This window comes from Martes martes (genome assembly GCF_963455335.1).
Source record: "Martes martes genome assembly, chromosome: 11".
NCBI lineage: Eukaryota > Metazoa > Chordata > Mammalia > Carnivora > Mustelidae > Martes > Martes martes.
The window spans coordinates 71,591,398-71,607,455 of NC_137899.1; the positions used below are offsets into that span (position 1 = coordinate 71,591,398).

Below are 16,058 nucleotides of genomic sequence, written 5' to 3' on the forward strand. Positions count from 1 at the left end.
GAAACAGTCCAGCTATGCGGGTGTTTCACAGGCCCCATCAAGAGATATTTTTGGTTTTTTAAAGGTCCCCAAAAGATTCTAATGTGCGTCCAGGGTTGAGAAACTGTTTTACATTTAAGAGAAAGGAATTTGATTGAAAGAATATCACTGCTTCTCCCAAAAGAAAAACCTATTAAAAACATTTTAGGATACATCCTTCCTTGTCACTGAAATAACTGTTTTAATAAATCCTACTTATATTGATTTAAAACCAGTGAGTATGTGGTTTTGAGTGGGTTTTATTATTTTAATTTTGTGTCTGTTTTCTCTCTCCTTTCTCCTCTTCCCCCTGCTCCCTCCATCTTCCCTAATCTCTCGGTTCTTCCCACAACAGGAACTTGGAAAGTCGTGGGAGGAAGTTCAGCTGGAAGATGATCGGGAGTTGCTAGACCATCAGGAAGAGTAAGATTTGTTATGGCTGCTAATTAATTGCTGTGTTTTAAGAGTAGGAAAACAATTCTATAGTTTGGTTTAAAGTGATTATTCTGAAGAGAATAGAAACGAAGAAAACTTCTCTTTCCTTGTCATCATCTGTCCATGTAATAGTGCAAAAACTTGAATTCCAAGTAACTTTGACATAAAAATCACTAAAGCAACTGTTATTCCAGCTAAATAGTGTTTTGCCATTAGAACTGTTAATTGAGGGATGACTGGGTGACACAGTTGAGCATCTGACTCTTGGTCTTGGCTCAGGTCTTGATCTCAAAGTCATGAAATCGAGTCCCACATCAAGCTCTTTGCTCAGCGTGGAGTCAGCTTGTCCCTCTCCCTCTGCTCCTCCTCCTCCTCTGTCTCTCTCTCAAATAAATAAATAAAATCTTTTAAAATTAATTAATAAAAAAAAAACAACTTGAGGGGCTCTTGAGTGGCTCAGTCGGTTAAGTATCTGCCTTCAGCTCAGGTCATGATCCTGGGGTCCTAGAATCGAGCCCCATGCCTCCCTGCTCAGTAGGAAGTGTACTTGTCCCTCTCCCTTCCCCAGCCCCCCCACACCTGCTTGTCCTGTCTATCACTCTCTCAAATAAATAAGATCCTTAAAAATAAATATATAAATAAATAAAAATAAAATTCCAAAAGTTTTTTTAAAAAGCTGTTAATTGAACACACAAGTAAAAAATAATGCAGAGAAAGATACATTTCATTGGTATTTTGCTCACTTGGTTGGTTCCCAGATCTTGAAGTTACACAACCTTTAAACTTTCCATGCTGCTTGTCATTGGAGTAGAGAATGTAACGGAATTAACCTTGTTCCATGTACATCCCATTGACCTAGTTAAAATAGTCACAGCTTCTTTCCTTGGAATTACAAGCTTGGGAAGTGTTCTTTTCAACCTTAAAGGAGTCCCTGTTACTCATCCTCTTTTCCTTCAAAGATGCTTGGCCTTTTTTCTCTCCTGGGATTTCAGTTTTCCCAACTTAGGAATGACAAGAAGTTGATAGTGTCTTCAAAATAAATGAGGGGATGGGGAGTAGACAGGAATGGTAACATGGGTCCTATGTGGTTTTTGACCTCTCTGTTTACCGCCAGATTTAACACTTGCACCATTTAAAATGATCAGTATTTCTCACATGAAGGATACATGGTTTGCCTTTTTAAAACACACCATTTGTCATGCAGAGACACACTCCCAGCATCGCACCTCACAGCATGTGTACTTAGTGGTTGTGGCTAATGAGAGGGAGCATTGTATCTACTCACATGCCTCCTTTGCGAATTAAACCTAGTTGTGTCAGAAAGACATTAAACTGATTCTATAGTAAAATAGCTGCTCAGAAGAGAAGCAGATAGAAGAAAATGGAGCAGCACCTGTTCACTATTTATATTAATTTCATGGTGCTGCTTTGAATTTCAAAAGCTATATCAAAAAGTCATAATATGATGTGACAATCTTTACAAAAATGTCAGAATTGAAAGAGAATGGCAGGGTTTCCCAGGGAGGAGGAAGTAATAGCAAGTGACTGCTTAGTACACCCTCTTAATGAGGGGAATCTCTCTATTTGCTGTTTTCTTTTTAACACAGTGACTGGTCTGATTGGGAAGAATGCCCTGACTCTGCTGTCTGCCTATTTTGTGAAAAGCAAGCAGAAACCATTGAGAAATTATGTGTCCACATGGAGGTGAGATACTTTTATTCATTTGAATCTTGTTTTGTTCTGACAGGGACACTGATCATGATTGCAGTCTTATCAGCTTATGTTTAGTTTGTCATTATCCTATTCCTAAAAGTGCTGTAAGTGGGGCACCTGATGGCTCAGTTGGTTAAGCATCCAATTCGTGGTTTCAGCTCATGTCATAAACTCAGGGTTGTGAGATCGAGCCCGAGTTCAACTCCACACTCAGCGTAGAGTCTACTTGAAAGATTCTCTCCCTCTGCCCCTCCTCCTGTGCTCACTCGCGCCCTCTCTCCTTCCCCCCACCCCAAATAAATAAATAAGTCTTTTATTAAAAAGAAAGTGCTATAGGCAAAACAGAAGAGACAGGTCCAATACATCAAGAAGAACCAGAACTCAGGGCAATTTAGTACAATGCACAAGACCTGTGCAAACTGTTAGGGTGGGATTTCACAGACCACTGATGCCATCCTACCTCTGAGATGTTTATGAGATAATTCTAGCTTAGAATGTGGGCCCTGTAACCATGAGTAACAGTACTCAAGATATGGACGGTTCTGCATCTTTTTCCACTGCCTCCTGTGCTAGTGAATAAGGAAAGCAGGAAAGGGTTCACGAAGCCCTTGAGGGAAATGGGCAGTGGGGCATGGGCAATGTAGAGGCAGAGGGTACAGGGTGTGATTGTGCAGCTCCTGCAGTTGTAAGAATTTGGAGGGAAGAAATTTGAGGGTATTTCCAGTTTGTGTGTTCCCTTCTGGATGCCATTTTTATGTTATAATGAAGCTTGAAGCTGGTAGTTCTATACCTTTTTTCACCCCAGTATGTCTGAGAGATGACACACTCCCAACAACTCTGATCCTCAGCTGGACAGTGCGGGTGAAGAGGGGGAACATCTAATGAGTCATGACAGTATTGCAGCTTAAAGGTAGACGAGTGATTATAATTTAAAAATATTACTGGATGATTCTGATTCGCTCTCCCTACCCTCCCCCAGCCATCTCTGCCAACAGTGATGCAGATTATCCTGTTTCACCCACCTTCTCCCTGCTCTCATTCAGAAACACTCTTCTTAGTTCCATTAAAAAAAAAATAGAATGTATGTGAAAGGCCATGAGCATTTACCCTTAAGAAAGCAGAGAGTCGTTTTCTCTGAAACAGGTTGCTAATAGTATGTGTGTATAGTTTTCAGTGTTTAAATTTAATTAATAATATCCTAATATCTTTGAATTGAAAGGAGTCTTAATACCCCTACCCCATATAGAAAATTTCCTTTGCAACATCCTTGACCTGTGTCCTCGCCCTCTGCTCAGTCACTTCCAGTCATAAAGTACCATGGATTTCCTAATTATCCTGCCTCTGATGTTACATTGAATGCCTTCATAGGAAGTTAGATGGTCTTTATTCTCTGTAAGCTTTTAAGTTCAAACATTTACCCAGATGGACGATTGCACGAGTGGAACAGAATAAGGCTGCATTGTAAAAATCAAAAGAAATAAAATTTATGGAAAGATGTCAGTGAAGAGAAATTTGCATTAAACTGTGTTTAAAAGCATAAAATGAAAAGCAGATTTGTAAAATTACCTATCTGCTTGTGTAGCAAAGGTCCTATATCCATAATTGTAGTCCAGGCACACAATACAGTAAATAGGGCCACGTTTTACCACAGACTGAGGACACTTTTGTCAGATTGCAGAATGCATACATAGTAAATTGTGAAAACTGTAGATACAAACTGTGAATAATTAAAATGTTTCAACTGATTGGCATGACTTGTTTGGACTGTGCTTTAAAAAGTAGTTGGATGTGGTTGGGGGAAGCAGTTATATTTCGAATACTTCAAAAGCAGAACATGATGAACTGAGACTGAGTTTCAACAGTGTTCAAACTCCTATGAATAAGCCGTCTGTTTATAACTTCAGCCTGAAAGATTAAATAATTTATATGCTCACAGATATTCATTCCTTTTTTAGGATGCTCACGAGTTTGATCTCCTCAAAATAAAGTCAGAACTTGGTGAGTTTGATTCAGAAGTTGTTTTCCATGATGTTGCGTTTTTATACACACTCCTGTAAATGATGCGTTCAGTAGTCGTGATCGGAGAATGCACAGCCAAATGTGTCTCTCCACAGATGGTCTCAATGGGACTGCCTGAAACAGTGATTCACAACCATTTTGAACTGTAATCAAATATGGTTTTTTATTACATATGGTCTTTCTTCTTTCCTACATATATGAATCCTTCAAATAAAATACAAGCTAATGATTAGTATCTATTATAAATAAAATGGAAGCAGCTAAGAGAAAGCCCATGGATTTTTGAGGTCAGACTAGGGTTCATAGTCCAGCTCCAGCACTTACTGGCTGTGTGACATAAGGTCAACAGAATGTGAAGGGAGTGGACAATGTATATAAAACAGCTACTATACTGCTTGACAGTGTAGCTAGATTATTTGTCACAGATGGACCCAATTGTATCATTCTCAGTATAAGTATGATGGAAAGATTAGGGGCATGAAGATGTAAATTACTGACTTGTTAATGGATCAAAGGCAGTAGAAAGCTCACTTCCCACACCTCAGCTTACTGACTACTTTCCTAGACTCTGGAAAGTGTTACTTTACTTTGCTCTTCTTACAGACGTGTATGTATGTCAAATGCTGGCTCTACCACCCACTAGCTGTGCAACCTTGGACAGTCTCCTAATAGATAATGTGGATATGATAATACCACCTATGTGGTAGAGTTCTGCAAGAGTTAAATGTATTAATGCATGGAAACTGGTTAGAGCAGTGGCGAGCACATAAGCCCTATATAAGTATTAGCTGTTATTGTTTGGTATCTACTGTTCTTTATCATTGTAGTGCCTCTTCAGGTTGGTTAATAAAGAGAAGTGGCTCAGGCACTTGGGTGGTGCAGATGGTTAAGCATTTGACTTTGGCTCAGGTCATGATCTCAGGGTCCTGGGATCAAGCTCCACCTCAGGTTCCATACTCAGCACAAAGTCTGCTTGTCCATCTGCCCCTCCCCCTGCTCGTGCTCACTCTCTCTCTCTTCCTCTTTCAAAAAAATAAATAAAACCTTAAAAAAAAAAAAAGAATTGGCTCTTTTAAAAAATTACAACAATTCAAAAATAGTCCTGACCAGTTGTCTGATGATTGTATAAACTATCATATTTCAGGATTAAATTTCTACCAGCAAGTAAAACTGGTCAATTTCATCCGGAGACAAATTCACCAATGTAGATGTTATGGCTGCCATGTGAAATTCAAATCCAAAGCAGAGTTAAGGACTCATATGGAAGAAGCTAAACATACATCACTGCTTCCTGAAAGAAAGACGTGGGATCAACCAGAGTGAGTACTACTCAACCAAGCATATACTTCTTTGCTCCATATCCCTTATTTGTTCCATTACTCAGTTTCTGCAGACCTAAATGAAAGAGAAAGATACGTTTATAAAAAAGAGCAGAAATCTTCAAAAAACTTTATTTTTAAAGGAATCCCCTTTTATAAATATAACCAACTCTAGTATTTTGTGGTATGAAGAAAAAGATGTAAGTATAGAAGTAAAGATTTTTTTCATTATATTTTTGTTAACAGATTATTGCATGCATTTTTTAATATATAATACATATCAATTGCATCATTTTTAATGGTTGTCAGATATCCCATTCAATAGATATACCCTAATTTCCTAGGTATTGAGGTTGTTTCTTGCATTTTGCTCTTATAAATAGTAATACAGTGAATATCCATATGCCTGCATTGTTGCACACTTGTCTAATTTTTCATTTAGATAAACCCCTAGAAATAAAATTATTCTGTCAAAGAGTACACAACTATTAGGGCTTTTGGCATATATTTTACATCTCAGAACTTTATAAATGTTAAGCAGTTGGTCCACTGATCTGTACTATGGAGGTGGTATCAGACTCCCAGATATCCTTTGCTAGTTCAGCCATCTGGGCTGGTTCTCATAGCACTCTGGACAACCTCAGCTGGGAGAACCTCGGAGAGGTTGTAGGGTTCTAGCTGCCTGGAGGTTCCTCTCTTCTTAGGAAATGTTAAATAAGTGCCCCCACCCCTCCCCCAATACTAGCCCCAAAGCTCTAGATTTTCCTCTAGAAAATCCCAGATTTCAGGGCACCTGGGTGGTTCATGCAGTTAAACGTCCCAACTCTTGGTTTCAGCTCAGGTCATGATCATAGGGTCATGAGATTGAGCCCCACATCAGGCTCCATACTCAGCATGGAATCTGTCTGAGATTCTCCCTTTATCCCTCCCCCTGCTCACACTCCCTTGCTCTCTCTGTCTCTGTCTCTTTCTCTCTTTCAAATAAATAAATAAATAAATAAATAAATAAAATCTTCTTTAAAAAGAATGCAAGAAAGAAAATCCCCGATTTGTGAGAGACAAAGTCGGTCCTGGATTGCCTGAGACCCTGTTCCTGTAATTCTTAAAGAAGTTGAAATCTTTAGAGATACTCCAGAACTAACTCCTAAGTGTGTCCAGAAAAGGAACCAGAATAATAGACGTAAAATTCTATAAATGTTTTAATCTTTATTCACCTAGAATGAAGGAACCAGTAGTGATTAGGTTGGGAAGAACACACACACATTCAAAGGAAACAGTGTTTTCATCAAGTATTTAAAGGACTCATGTATGAAAAAGTAGCCATATTTGAGTTTTGGTAATCTTCTAGGGAAGAACTGGAACCTTTGAATGGAAATGAAGGGGATTCATTTTTAGCTTCATCCATGGCAATATCTCTGACAACTAGCTGCCCAATACTGGAGTAAGCTGCCTTTTCAGATAGTGAGTTCTTGTGGGAATATCAAACAGAGGCTGAATGGGCAGCTAGCAAGGATGCAGCTAAGACTGGTATCAGCCAGTAAAGGTCAAAGTAAAAGTAATTCAGAAGTTGTCTCCCATACCACATTTGTAAAATGCTGTTGAAATTGTTGGCGAGGAAACCCAGCAGAATTATACTAATGTGTATGTCAACTTGCCTAGAAACTTTTCTGGATGAGTTATAGTTTGGTTGTTCATTATATCTGTGGTTGTTTTCAGGTATTATTTTCCAACCTATGAAAACGACACTCTACTATGTACACTGTCTGACAGTGAAAGTGACCTGACAGCTCAGGAACAAAATGGAAATATTACCATCATCAGTGAAGATATATCTAAACTGCATGCTTTGAAACAAAGCAGTATTTTGAACCAGTTGCTACTACATGAGGGCTTGAAAAACTAGAAGAAAATGCCACAGAAAAACTAGAAGAAAATGCAACTTCTCATGTTTTTTCTCTTATGAGACAAACTCAGAAGAATAGTTTAAATTTGAACATCAGCAAAGGATTACTCCTTGGTGAAATAAAATTTTTAAAAGTACTTTCCAAAAAATAAAATGAGGACTTTTTGTATTTTTGCTTATAAAGTTTTACTATGTAATCATTATAAATGATGTCATTTCATTAGACTCAATTATTTATAATAAGGAAGACATTTGGGGCACCTGGCTGGCTCAGCTAATGGAGCATGTGACTCTTGATCTTGGGGGTCGTGAGTTTGAGCCCCACATTAGGTGAAAATATAGCTTTAAAAATTTTTTTTCTTTTTTAAATAAAGAGTTCGCATAAATCACAAAGAAATCAAATGTTCAAATTATTTATAAAGTTAGTTTCAGCCAGTAATTTCAATTTCCTCCCCCACAGGCTTTCTTCATCCAACAAGTCACAGAATTTGACTACACTGGGGAAGATTTATAGTGACCAAAAAGAGGAGCCAGTAAAAGAAAGGAAAAATGGTCAAAGACCTGGAGAATGCACAAATTGGAAGCAATTTCAGAAAAGTATAAATCTGACTATATTATCATTACTGCTTTCTGCATAGAGTAACCAAACTCCCCAGAAATGGGCGTCAAGCCTCGTCTTCTACAACGTATCTATCATTAGCAGATCAATACCATTTTTTAAAAACATAAACACAATACCATTATGACATCTAACAAAATTAACTTATTAATATCCTATGTTTTCAATTTTCCCTAGCTTTCTCAAGATGTCCTTTTACAGTATTATCAGTTACAGGACAGATACTGTATACTTCCTAATTAGATGCACTGAGGAAGACAAAACATGTTTGAGGATTCCTTCCAAAAATGCATTAACTTGAATATAACAAGGAAACATTAATCAAACCCAAGTTGAGGGATAGTCAACCAAATAATTGGCCTTTATTCTTTGAAAGTCAAGATCATGAAAAACAAAGACTGAAATACTCTTCTAGATTAAAGGGAACTAAAGAGATAATACTACCTGCGATCCTGGATTCTGGACCAAGAAAAAATTTTCTGTAGCTGTAAAAGATCTAGTGGGACAAATAGTACACTTTTAATAAGGTCAATAGCTATTGTTAATTGGTGTTAATTTCCAGATTTTGACAATTGTACTGTGGTTATGTATGAGAATGTCCATGTCTTTAGATAATATACAGTTAAACTTACAGGTAAAAGAGCATTTTGGTTGCAATTTATTCTCAGAAAACAAATGTGAGTATGTAGAGAGAAGATGCTAAAGTGAATGTGGTGAGTTGTTAACATTTGGGTAATCTAAAACTCCTTAACAGTTGGTTTGTTTAAATCAGGTCCCATGGAGCACGTGGGTGGCTCAGTTGGTTGGGTGGCTGCCTTCGGCTCAGGTCATGATGTCAGGATCCTGAAATCAAGCCCTGAATCAGGCTCCATGCTCAGTGGGGAGTCTGCTTCTCCTTATCCCTCTGCCCCTCCCCCATCTCACGTTCATACTCTCTCAAATCAATAAAATCTTTTTAAAAAATTGGGTCCCAGGTGAGATTCATATATTGCATTTGGTTGGTATGGTTCTTAAGGGTCTTATAATCTATACAGTTTGTGCTCCCTTCCTCTTAAAATGTCACTTTTTTGTTAAAGAAACTAAGCCCATTATCTCACTTTCTGGATTTGGATGATCATATGCTCTTTGTATCATTTAACATGTTCCTCTATCACCCATTTTTCCTGCAGACTGGTGGAATTAAGTTCCAGTAAATTTGTGTTCAAAAACTTATTTGCGCAAATAATTTATAAGAAATACTGTTGCTGTTGCATCACATCAAGCACATAATATCCCTAGTACCAGTTTTTAGAGATTTTAGAGCTGATAGTCCACTCAGGTGTTGTCAGTCAGTGCATCATTATAAAGTTCCCCATCAATCTTTTATCTAACTCACTTAGTATTCATTGGTAATTGTTACCTATTATTTTCTCTAGTGACTGAAAAATGATGATTTTCTAATGCTGTCACTTCTTTTACAGTACATTCTTTACATAGCGTGTGTGCTATAGAGTACTGGAGTTTGAAGTTGTAGTTTTCAACAGTTAATACCAGCCTCTGTAGGCAGTGCCCAAAGACTAATCTTGAAGTCATGTGGCCTATCATGAGTTTCAGGAGTCATCCCCCAGGGGCACCTGGGCGGCTCAGTCATTAAGCGTCTGCCTTGGGCTCAGGTCATGATTCCAGGGTCCTGGTATGGAGCCCCGCATGAGCTCCCTGCTGAGCAGGAAGCCTGCTTCTCCCTCTCCCACTCCCCCTGCTTGTGTTCTCTCTCTCTCTCTCTCTCTCTCTCTCTCTGTATCTTTGTCAAGTAAATAAATAAAATCTTTAAAAAAAAAAAAAGTCATCTCCTGCCATGTGATCCAAAAGTGACTGGATTTGTAAATTTTAGAGGCTCTGACCATGGCTTTAGTTTTCCAAGCCTCCAATTTGCAGACATCTGCACAGATCTCTTATGAAACACCAAGCAGAAGGATTCCTAGACGGCTCAGTTGGTTACGCATCTGCCTTTGGCTCAGGTCTTGAACTCAGAGTCCTGACATTGAGCCCTCTGCCCAGTGGGGAGTCTGCTGCTCCCTCTCACCCTCCCTCTGCTGTCTCTCTCCATCTCAAATAAATAAATAAAATCCTTACAACAACAACAACAAAAAACCCAGAGAAAAGGGGCACCTGGGTTTTTTTGGCTCAGGTCATAATCTTGGGGTCATGAGAGCCCCACTTCCAGCTCTGCCCTCAGTGAGGAGTCTGCCTAGGAGTGACTCTCCCTCCGCCCCCTCCCCCTCCAAAATAAAATAAAAAAAAATTTTTAAGGGCAAAGAAATAAAAGCCATTATAATGGAAAATGCCTAAGTTAAAGACACGGTTGAGTTAAATTGTTTTAAAACCAAAGATAAGGTAGTCCTATGCCTAGAACCTTGTGTGTCTAGGAATCAGATTTGTTCAGGAAGTGTGTAGAGTGTTTCTAGAATATGCTTCAGTTTTAGAACAGGAGCAATGAAAGAATGAGAACAAAATTAAGAATAATTAAGCTTGTGAAGGAGAAAGGTTTTTTGGAGATAAAGTTGAGATCTTAAGAGAACAGATTAGATGGATATAAAAGGAAAAATGAAATTGAAGGACAGATAAAAGGGAAAAGATATAAGAGGTTATTTTTAAAATGTGTAGATGTTTTGGAGGTTTGGGGTTTTTTTTTTTTTTAGCTCAGAAATAATAACTTGGTCCCAAAAAAATCAAACAAGAATAGAAGCAAAATCTCAGCCAACTGTGCTGACTCTCAGAGGGAGCAAGAATATAGACCACTACTGGCAAAGGACTCTTTTAGAGCTACACAGAAAATAGAGACTACTTGTCAACAACTATTGGGAACTCCTCCTTAAAAATTGGGACACTGATGCAAAGTGTACCCTGAAAGGTTGGACAATTCAAAAGGGGAGGATCAATCAGATGAAAGTACACTATTCAAGGGATTATTGAACGGGTTTCCAGATGTCACTAAAATTGTAAATAGAGATACAAATGCTGTCTATGCCCAGAGGGAGCAGACTTGAGAAATTCTGAAAATTAATACTAAATGAAGGTAACCAGAAAACATGAAACATAACAGAGAGCCAATAAGGACAGTGATAAATGGGATCCAAGGCCGGGTTGGCTGTTAGCCTGATCAGAAAATGCATGCTAGTTATCTAACTCAGAAAGGTGAGAGTGGCCAAGGTTTTGTTGTTGTTGTTTTTCTTATTGTTTTAAGATTTTATTTATTTACTTTGACAGGGAGAAAGCCAAGTAGGCAGAGTGGCAGGCAGAGGGAGAGGGAGAAGCAGGCTTCCCACTGAGCAGGGAGCCCGATGCTGGGCTCTGTCCTGAGCCAAAGGCAGAATCTCAACTGACTGAGCCACCCAGGTGCCCCTGGCCAAGGTTTTTGTTTGTTTTGTTTTTGTTTTTGTTTGTTTGTTTGTTTGTTTTTGAACAATGGTTGCTTTTGGCCAAGCAGACCTAGTGATTTATCTCTCAAAACAGAAGACCCCATTAGACGAAATCTAGAACAGAATGTCAGGTAAGTACATGTCTAGGCCAGAAAGAAGAGAAGGATTTAAAAGGAGAAAAAAAAAAGGCTTCAGACTCTAGAAATACTAGGCCTTTATTAGGGAATTTTAACTTACTAGGAGGTAAGTCAAACTGTGACAAATCCAGCTGTTCCACCTTGAAAGGCATAGAGGGGAAGTCAAGCCCCAGAGCATATCCACTATTGCTGACAAAGGCAGAATGGAGGGAAATACTGCTGGAGGCCTGGACCAATCAAAAGCAAGGGAAGGTGGAGTGCTGAGGAAGGCTCCACAGAGGTATCTGTCCTCACCGGTGCAATTAATCTGGTAGTCCAGTTGCCCCCGTATTCATTCTCCATTTCTTGAATAATAAGTTTAGTTGGGTATATGGCAGCTAGAATGAAGACTACATTTCCCAGGTTCTCCAGCAGCTCAGGACACTTCCGTGTCTACATTATGGTAAATGAGATGTAAGCAGAAGAGTCAAGTGTGACAGCTTCTAAGAGTCTTCCTTAAGATACTAGACAAAGCACTCTCTGCTTTCCTTTCATCCCTTCCTGCTCTGTTGCCAAAGATGTCTGCATATGGGACAGGGAGGTCAAACCAAGCATGATGGGGCAAGAGTGTCAAAGGAACCTGGATCCCTATCTTGAGGCTACACCAGCCCTTGAACGATGACCTAGACGTTTATGTGAATGGAATAAATATCTACCTCCCCACTGTTACTTTGGGGTTTTTGTGATTCATAGCTAAACCTAGAAATTTCAGCTGCAGAAATGATCATAGCCGCTTTAGTTCAGGAATCTGCTGAGGATGTTTTCCAGGTGAAACCAACGCGGGGATGAAAGAGAAGCTACCCTTCACAAAAGGGCTTTATAGGCCTGTTATTCCACAGCAAAGACCAACAGCACCAGCCAGTGTGGAAACCGTGTGGTTATTTAGAGCCTAGATTCCAACAGATCAGGCAGGGGATATTGTAGACACAGGGCTCAGAGGGGAAAGGAAAAGTAAAAAGGTTTTTAAGATTTGAGATGGGAAAGAAAGACCTCTCACAGCAGACTCCTAATGGGGCTTGCCATCCCTGGATAGTTCTTTGCAAGAAGGTAAATACCTTACAGGGGAGAAAACTTCTCTGCCCTCTTAGGTTCTTCAGCTGACTCTGCAAAATAAACTGTCAACAGACAGATTCATATGAGAAAAAATATACAAAGCCATTTGATATTGGGGCACCTGGGTGGCTCAGTCCTCAGTTAAGTGGCCGCCTTCAGCTGGAGTCATGATCCTGGGGTCCCGGAATCAAGTCCCCCATCAGGGTACTTGCTCAGCAGGGAGTCTCCTTCTCCCCATCTACCTGCTACTCCCCGTTTGTGCACCCTCTGGCAAATAAATAAATAGAATCTTTTATTTTTGTTTTTAAGATTTTGTTTATTTATTTGTTTAACAGAGAGCTAGAGAAAGAGCACACGCAGACAGAACAGCAGGCAGAAGGACAGGGAGAAGCAGGCTCTGCTGAGCAGGGAGCCCAACTCAGGGCTTGATCCCAGGACCTCGAAACCCCAACCAGAGCCAAAGGCAGACACGTCACGGACTCAGCCACACAGGCACCCCTAAATAGAATCTTTTAAAAAAATTTTTTTAACCAAAAAAAGTTATTTGATATTAAAAGTTTTAAACAGGGGTGCCTGGGTGGCTTGGTTGGTTAAGTGTCTGACTTGTGATTTCAGCGCAGGTCATGATCTAATGGGTCATGAGATCAAGTTTTGTGCTCAGCATGGATTCTGTTTGGGATTCTCTGCCTCTCCCTCTCTCTGCCCCTCCCCCTGCACTCACCCCTACTCTCTCTTTCCTCTCAAATAAATAAATGAAACGTTTTTTTTAAAAGTTTTACGTAGGGGGCTTTTCAGAAAAAATAGAAAACCCCCAAAGAAACAGCTAAGTTTGAGTGCTCTTACACCAAAAGAGGGTACATTTAAATAGAACTGACAAGACATATGAAAAAGAGTGAGCTTGTAGTGGCAGCAAATGGCAGGAAGGGAAATACATGGCAAATTAATGGTAGGTAAGGGCTAGTAGGGTAGGTAAGGTTTGTATAGACCTCAAAGAGGTGCCATCTCATCTCTGGTGATAAGGTTGTTAGTCCCTTCCTGGTATGAAAAGTGGGGGATGCTGGGAGGAGGGGGGAGATACCTTGGGCAATTTATGATCTTGTTTTTAGGTAGATAGGGTACCACAGAGAGCTCATCCTATGCCAACTTTATCTCAGTTGCCTTCAGTTCAAAATAATCCTTATGCCAGAGTGGCAAAGACTGGGGTGGCATATTCTGATCTCCTACAATCACATAGGTCACCTTGAGAGAATTACCAGTTGGTTTTCCTCACAGGAATGGTGAAGCATGTTACCAGTGGTAACCTCTTGGTTTTCCTCACAGGAATGGTGAAGCATGTTACCAGTGGTAACCTCTTGGGGGAGATTCTTCCCAATGCAGTTTAAGTTTACTGGTCAAGAACTTCAACACCCTGCTGAAGTGGAAATCAAGGTATCCTTGAGTCTCTATTATGGAAGGTGCAGGGTTTGGGGACCATCGTTTTGTCTTGATAATTACTTGAAGCTCTTGGTATTGATTTGTTTTCTTTTGTTTAGTTATGTTGGTGTTAAGTGTTTTGATGATACTCTTAAAAATGAGGTATATCAGGGCGCCTAGGTGGCACAGTCGGTTGAGCATCCAACTCTTAGTTTCCACTCAACTTGTGATCTCAGGGTTGTGAGATCAAGCCCCACGTCAGGGTCCACTCTCAGCACAAAGTCTGCTTGAGATTCTCCCTCTCCCTCATGCCTTTACCCCTTCCCCAGCTTTCTCTCTCTCTCTCTCTCTCAAATAAATCTTTTTTTTAATCCTTTTTTTTTCTAAGTGAGGTATACTAGAAACTTGGTGTATAATTTAACTTTTGAGATTCTGTAAAAAGCCACACCAGTGGTTCTAGTGAGACCCTGTCCATGCTGCTGAAAGACCCACAGTGCTGTTCTAATGTCTTTATCTTTAACTCAAGCATAAAAGAGAATCTAATTTTTCAACTTTTTTCCCTGGGAAATTCACAGGGGTTATATTTAAATTGGCAGACATCAATATTTTACTGAAATTTTTTTATTGAGATATCTTTACATTGTCATATAATCTCTTCAGAGCCCCTGATAGACTGTCCAAATAACATGATTAGACACAGTTAGGATTGCAAAGTGAACTGAGGAACTTTCAGCTAGGGTTCAGCATGGTCCTGGAATTATTTCAGTCACTGAACTGCCTTCTGAGGGCAATAGCTATGCTCTTCAGCCATTCAGATGGGAAAAGCAAGGGGATGTGCTCATGGTGGGAGCAGTACTGTAAGGATAGATTGCTGGTCTCCTGCCAAGGAGACCACACTCTTGGTTGGCTTTGAATTTAACGGTAAAGCCCAATGAGCTAAGAACAAAAAAACCCTGGGAGTGTTGGAAAAAGGAACCCCATTTCCCTAGCACCTTGTTTCCAGAAGAAAAGGAATCCATTTCCATAACTTTCTTGGTTTCTTTCTGCCCCCTGTCACTGCTATGAGTGAGGAAAATGAATTTTCTGACTGGAACAAGAACGAGGCATCTATGACTCAGCCCCTTCCTCCTTCTTTTTCTCGTTCAGATCTGTCGGTCTGCCGAGAGAGCACACCCTGTTCTGCTCCTCCATTCGGCAAACTTCAGAGTGACAGGCTCTGCCTGTGAAGTTAGAGGCCAGCAGTTACCCAATGCTGACTGTGACCATGTGGATAAATCTGCCTAACTTTGGGGTTCATTGTCAATGCCCACAACTGCATGCCAGGCTCTCCAACAGCATTTTTATTAGTAATAAAGGTGATATTTCATCTCTGTCTGCTTGACTCATGTATCACCTGGCCCCTCTAGAAGGTACACGGTCTCTCAGGGGATAGTAGGTATAGTTGAAGTTACTAGGAAACAACATCTTGAAGAGTTTACTGGTAAATACTTTTGAGTCCTGGCAGTCAGGAGGCAAAACAGACTCCATCCCAATCCAGAACTAAGGCTGGGCGATAAAGCCAGAGAATTCTAGAATATCAGTGGTGAGCTAGCTGCTTGTATACTTTTTGAAAGACCATTAAAAACTAGGGTCTTAGGTTGAGTTCCACCAAAAACAGACCTTAAAGAAAACTTGAGTGCAGATCATTTACTTGACAGGTAAACTTAGGAAATGGCAGTATAGGAAGTAAAAAATGAAATGGAAGGAACACTAAAGTGTGCATTAATGAAGAAGTTACTGCTAAGAGAACTGGAGTTCAACCTTACTGAGGACTAGAGGATTGCATAGAACATTTGGAGTGGCCCTCCACCCACCACTAGCACCAAAGAGCAAAAGAGCTGGGCTGTTTAGGCACCAACCCCCACTGGCCGCAGATCTAGGACTGCTCCCACAGCATAAACTGCCTGGTACTTCCAGCCTGCCTTCCACATTGCTCTGTACCTTACACAAAGG

The 16,058-nt window shown here is 40.0% G+C and overlaps 1 protein-coding gene across 4 annotated transcripts in view; it reads left to right on the top strand.

Moving 5' to 3' along the window:
• Window positions 1-9,223, top strand: part of ZNF277 (zinc finger protein 277) — a 104,045-nt gene extending 94,822 nt beyond the window's left edge. For all 4 annotated transcript variants that reach the window (XM_080817923.1, XM_080817926.1, XM_080817924.1 and 1 more), the window contains 5 exons: window positions 374-441; window positions 2,061-2,157; window positions 4,122-4,164; window positions 5,330-5,504; window positions 7,221-9,223. In XM_080817923.1, the coding sequence (XP_080674049.1) occupies window positions 374-441; window positions 2,061-2,157; window positions 4,122-4,164; window positions 5,330-5,504; window positions 7,221-7,407 (570 nt within the window). In that variant the 3' untranslated portion in view covers window positions 7,408-9,223. The remainder of the gene's footprint in view (window positions 1-373; window positions 442-2,060; window positions 2,158-4,121; window positions 4,165-5,329; window positions 5,505-7,220) is intronic.
• Window positions 9,224-16,058: the final 6,835 nt, after the last annotated feature.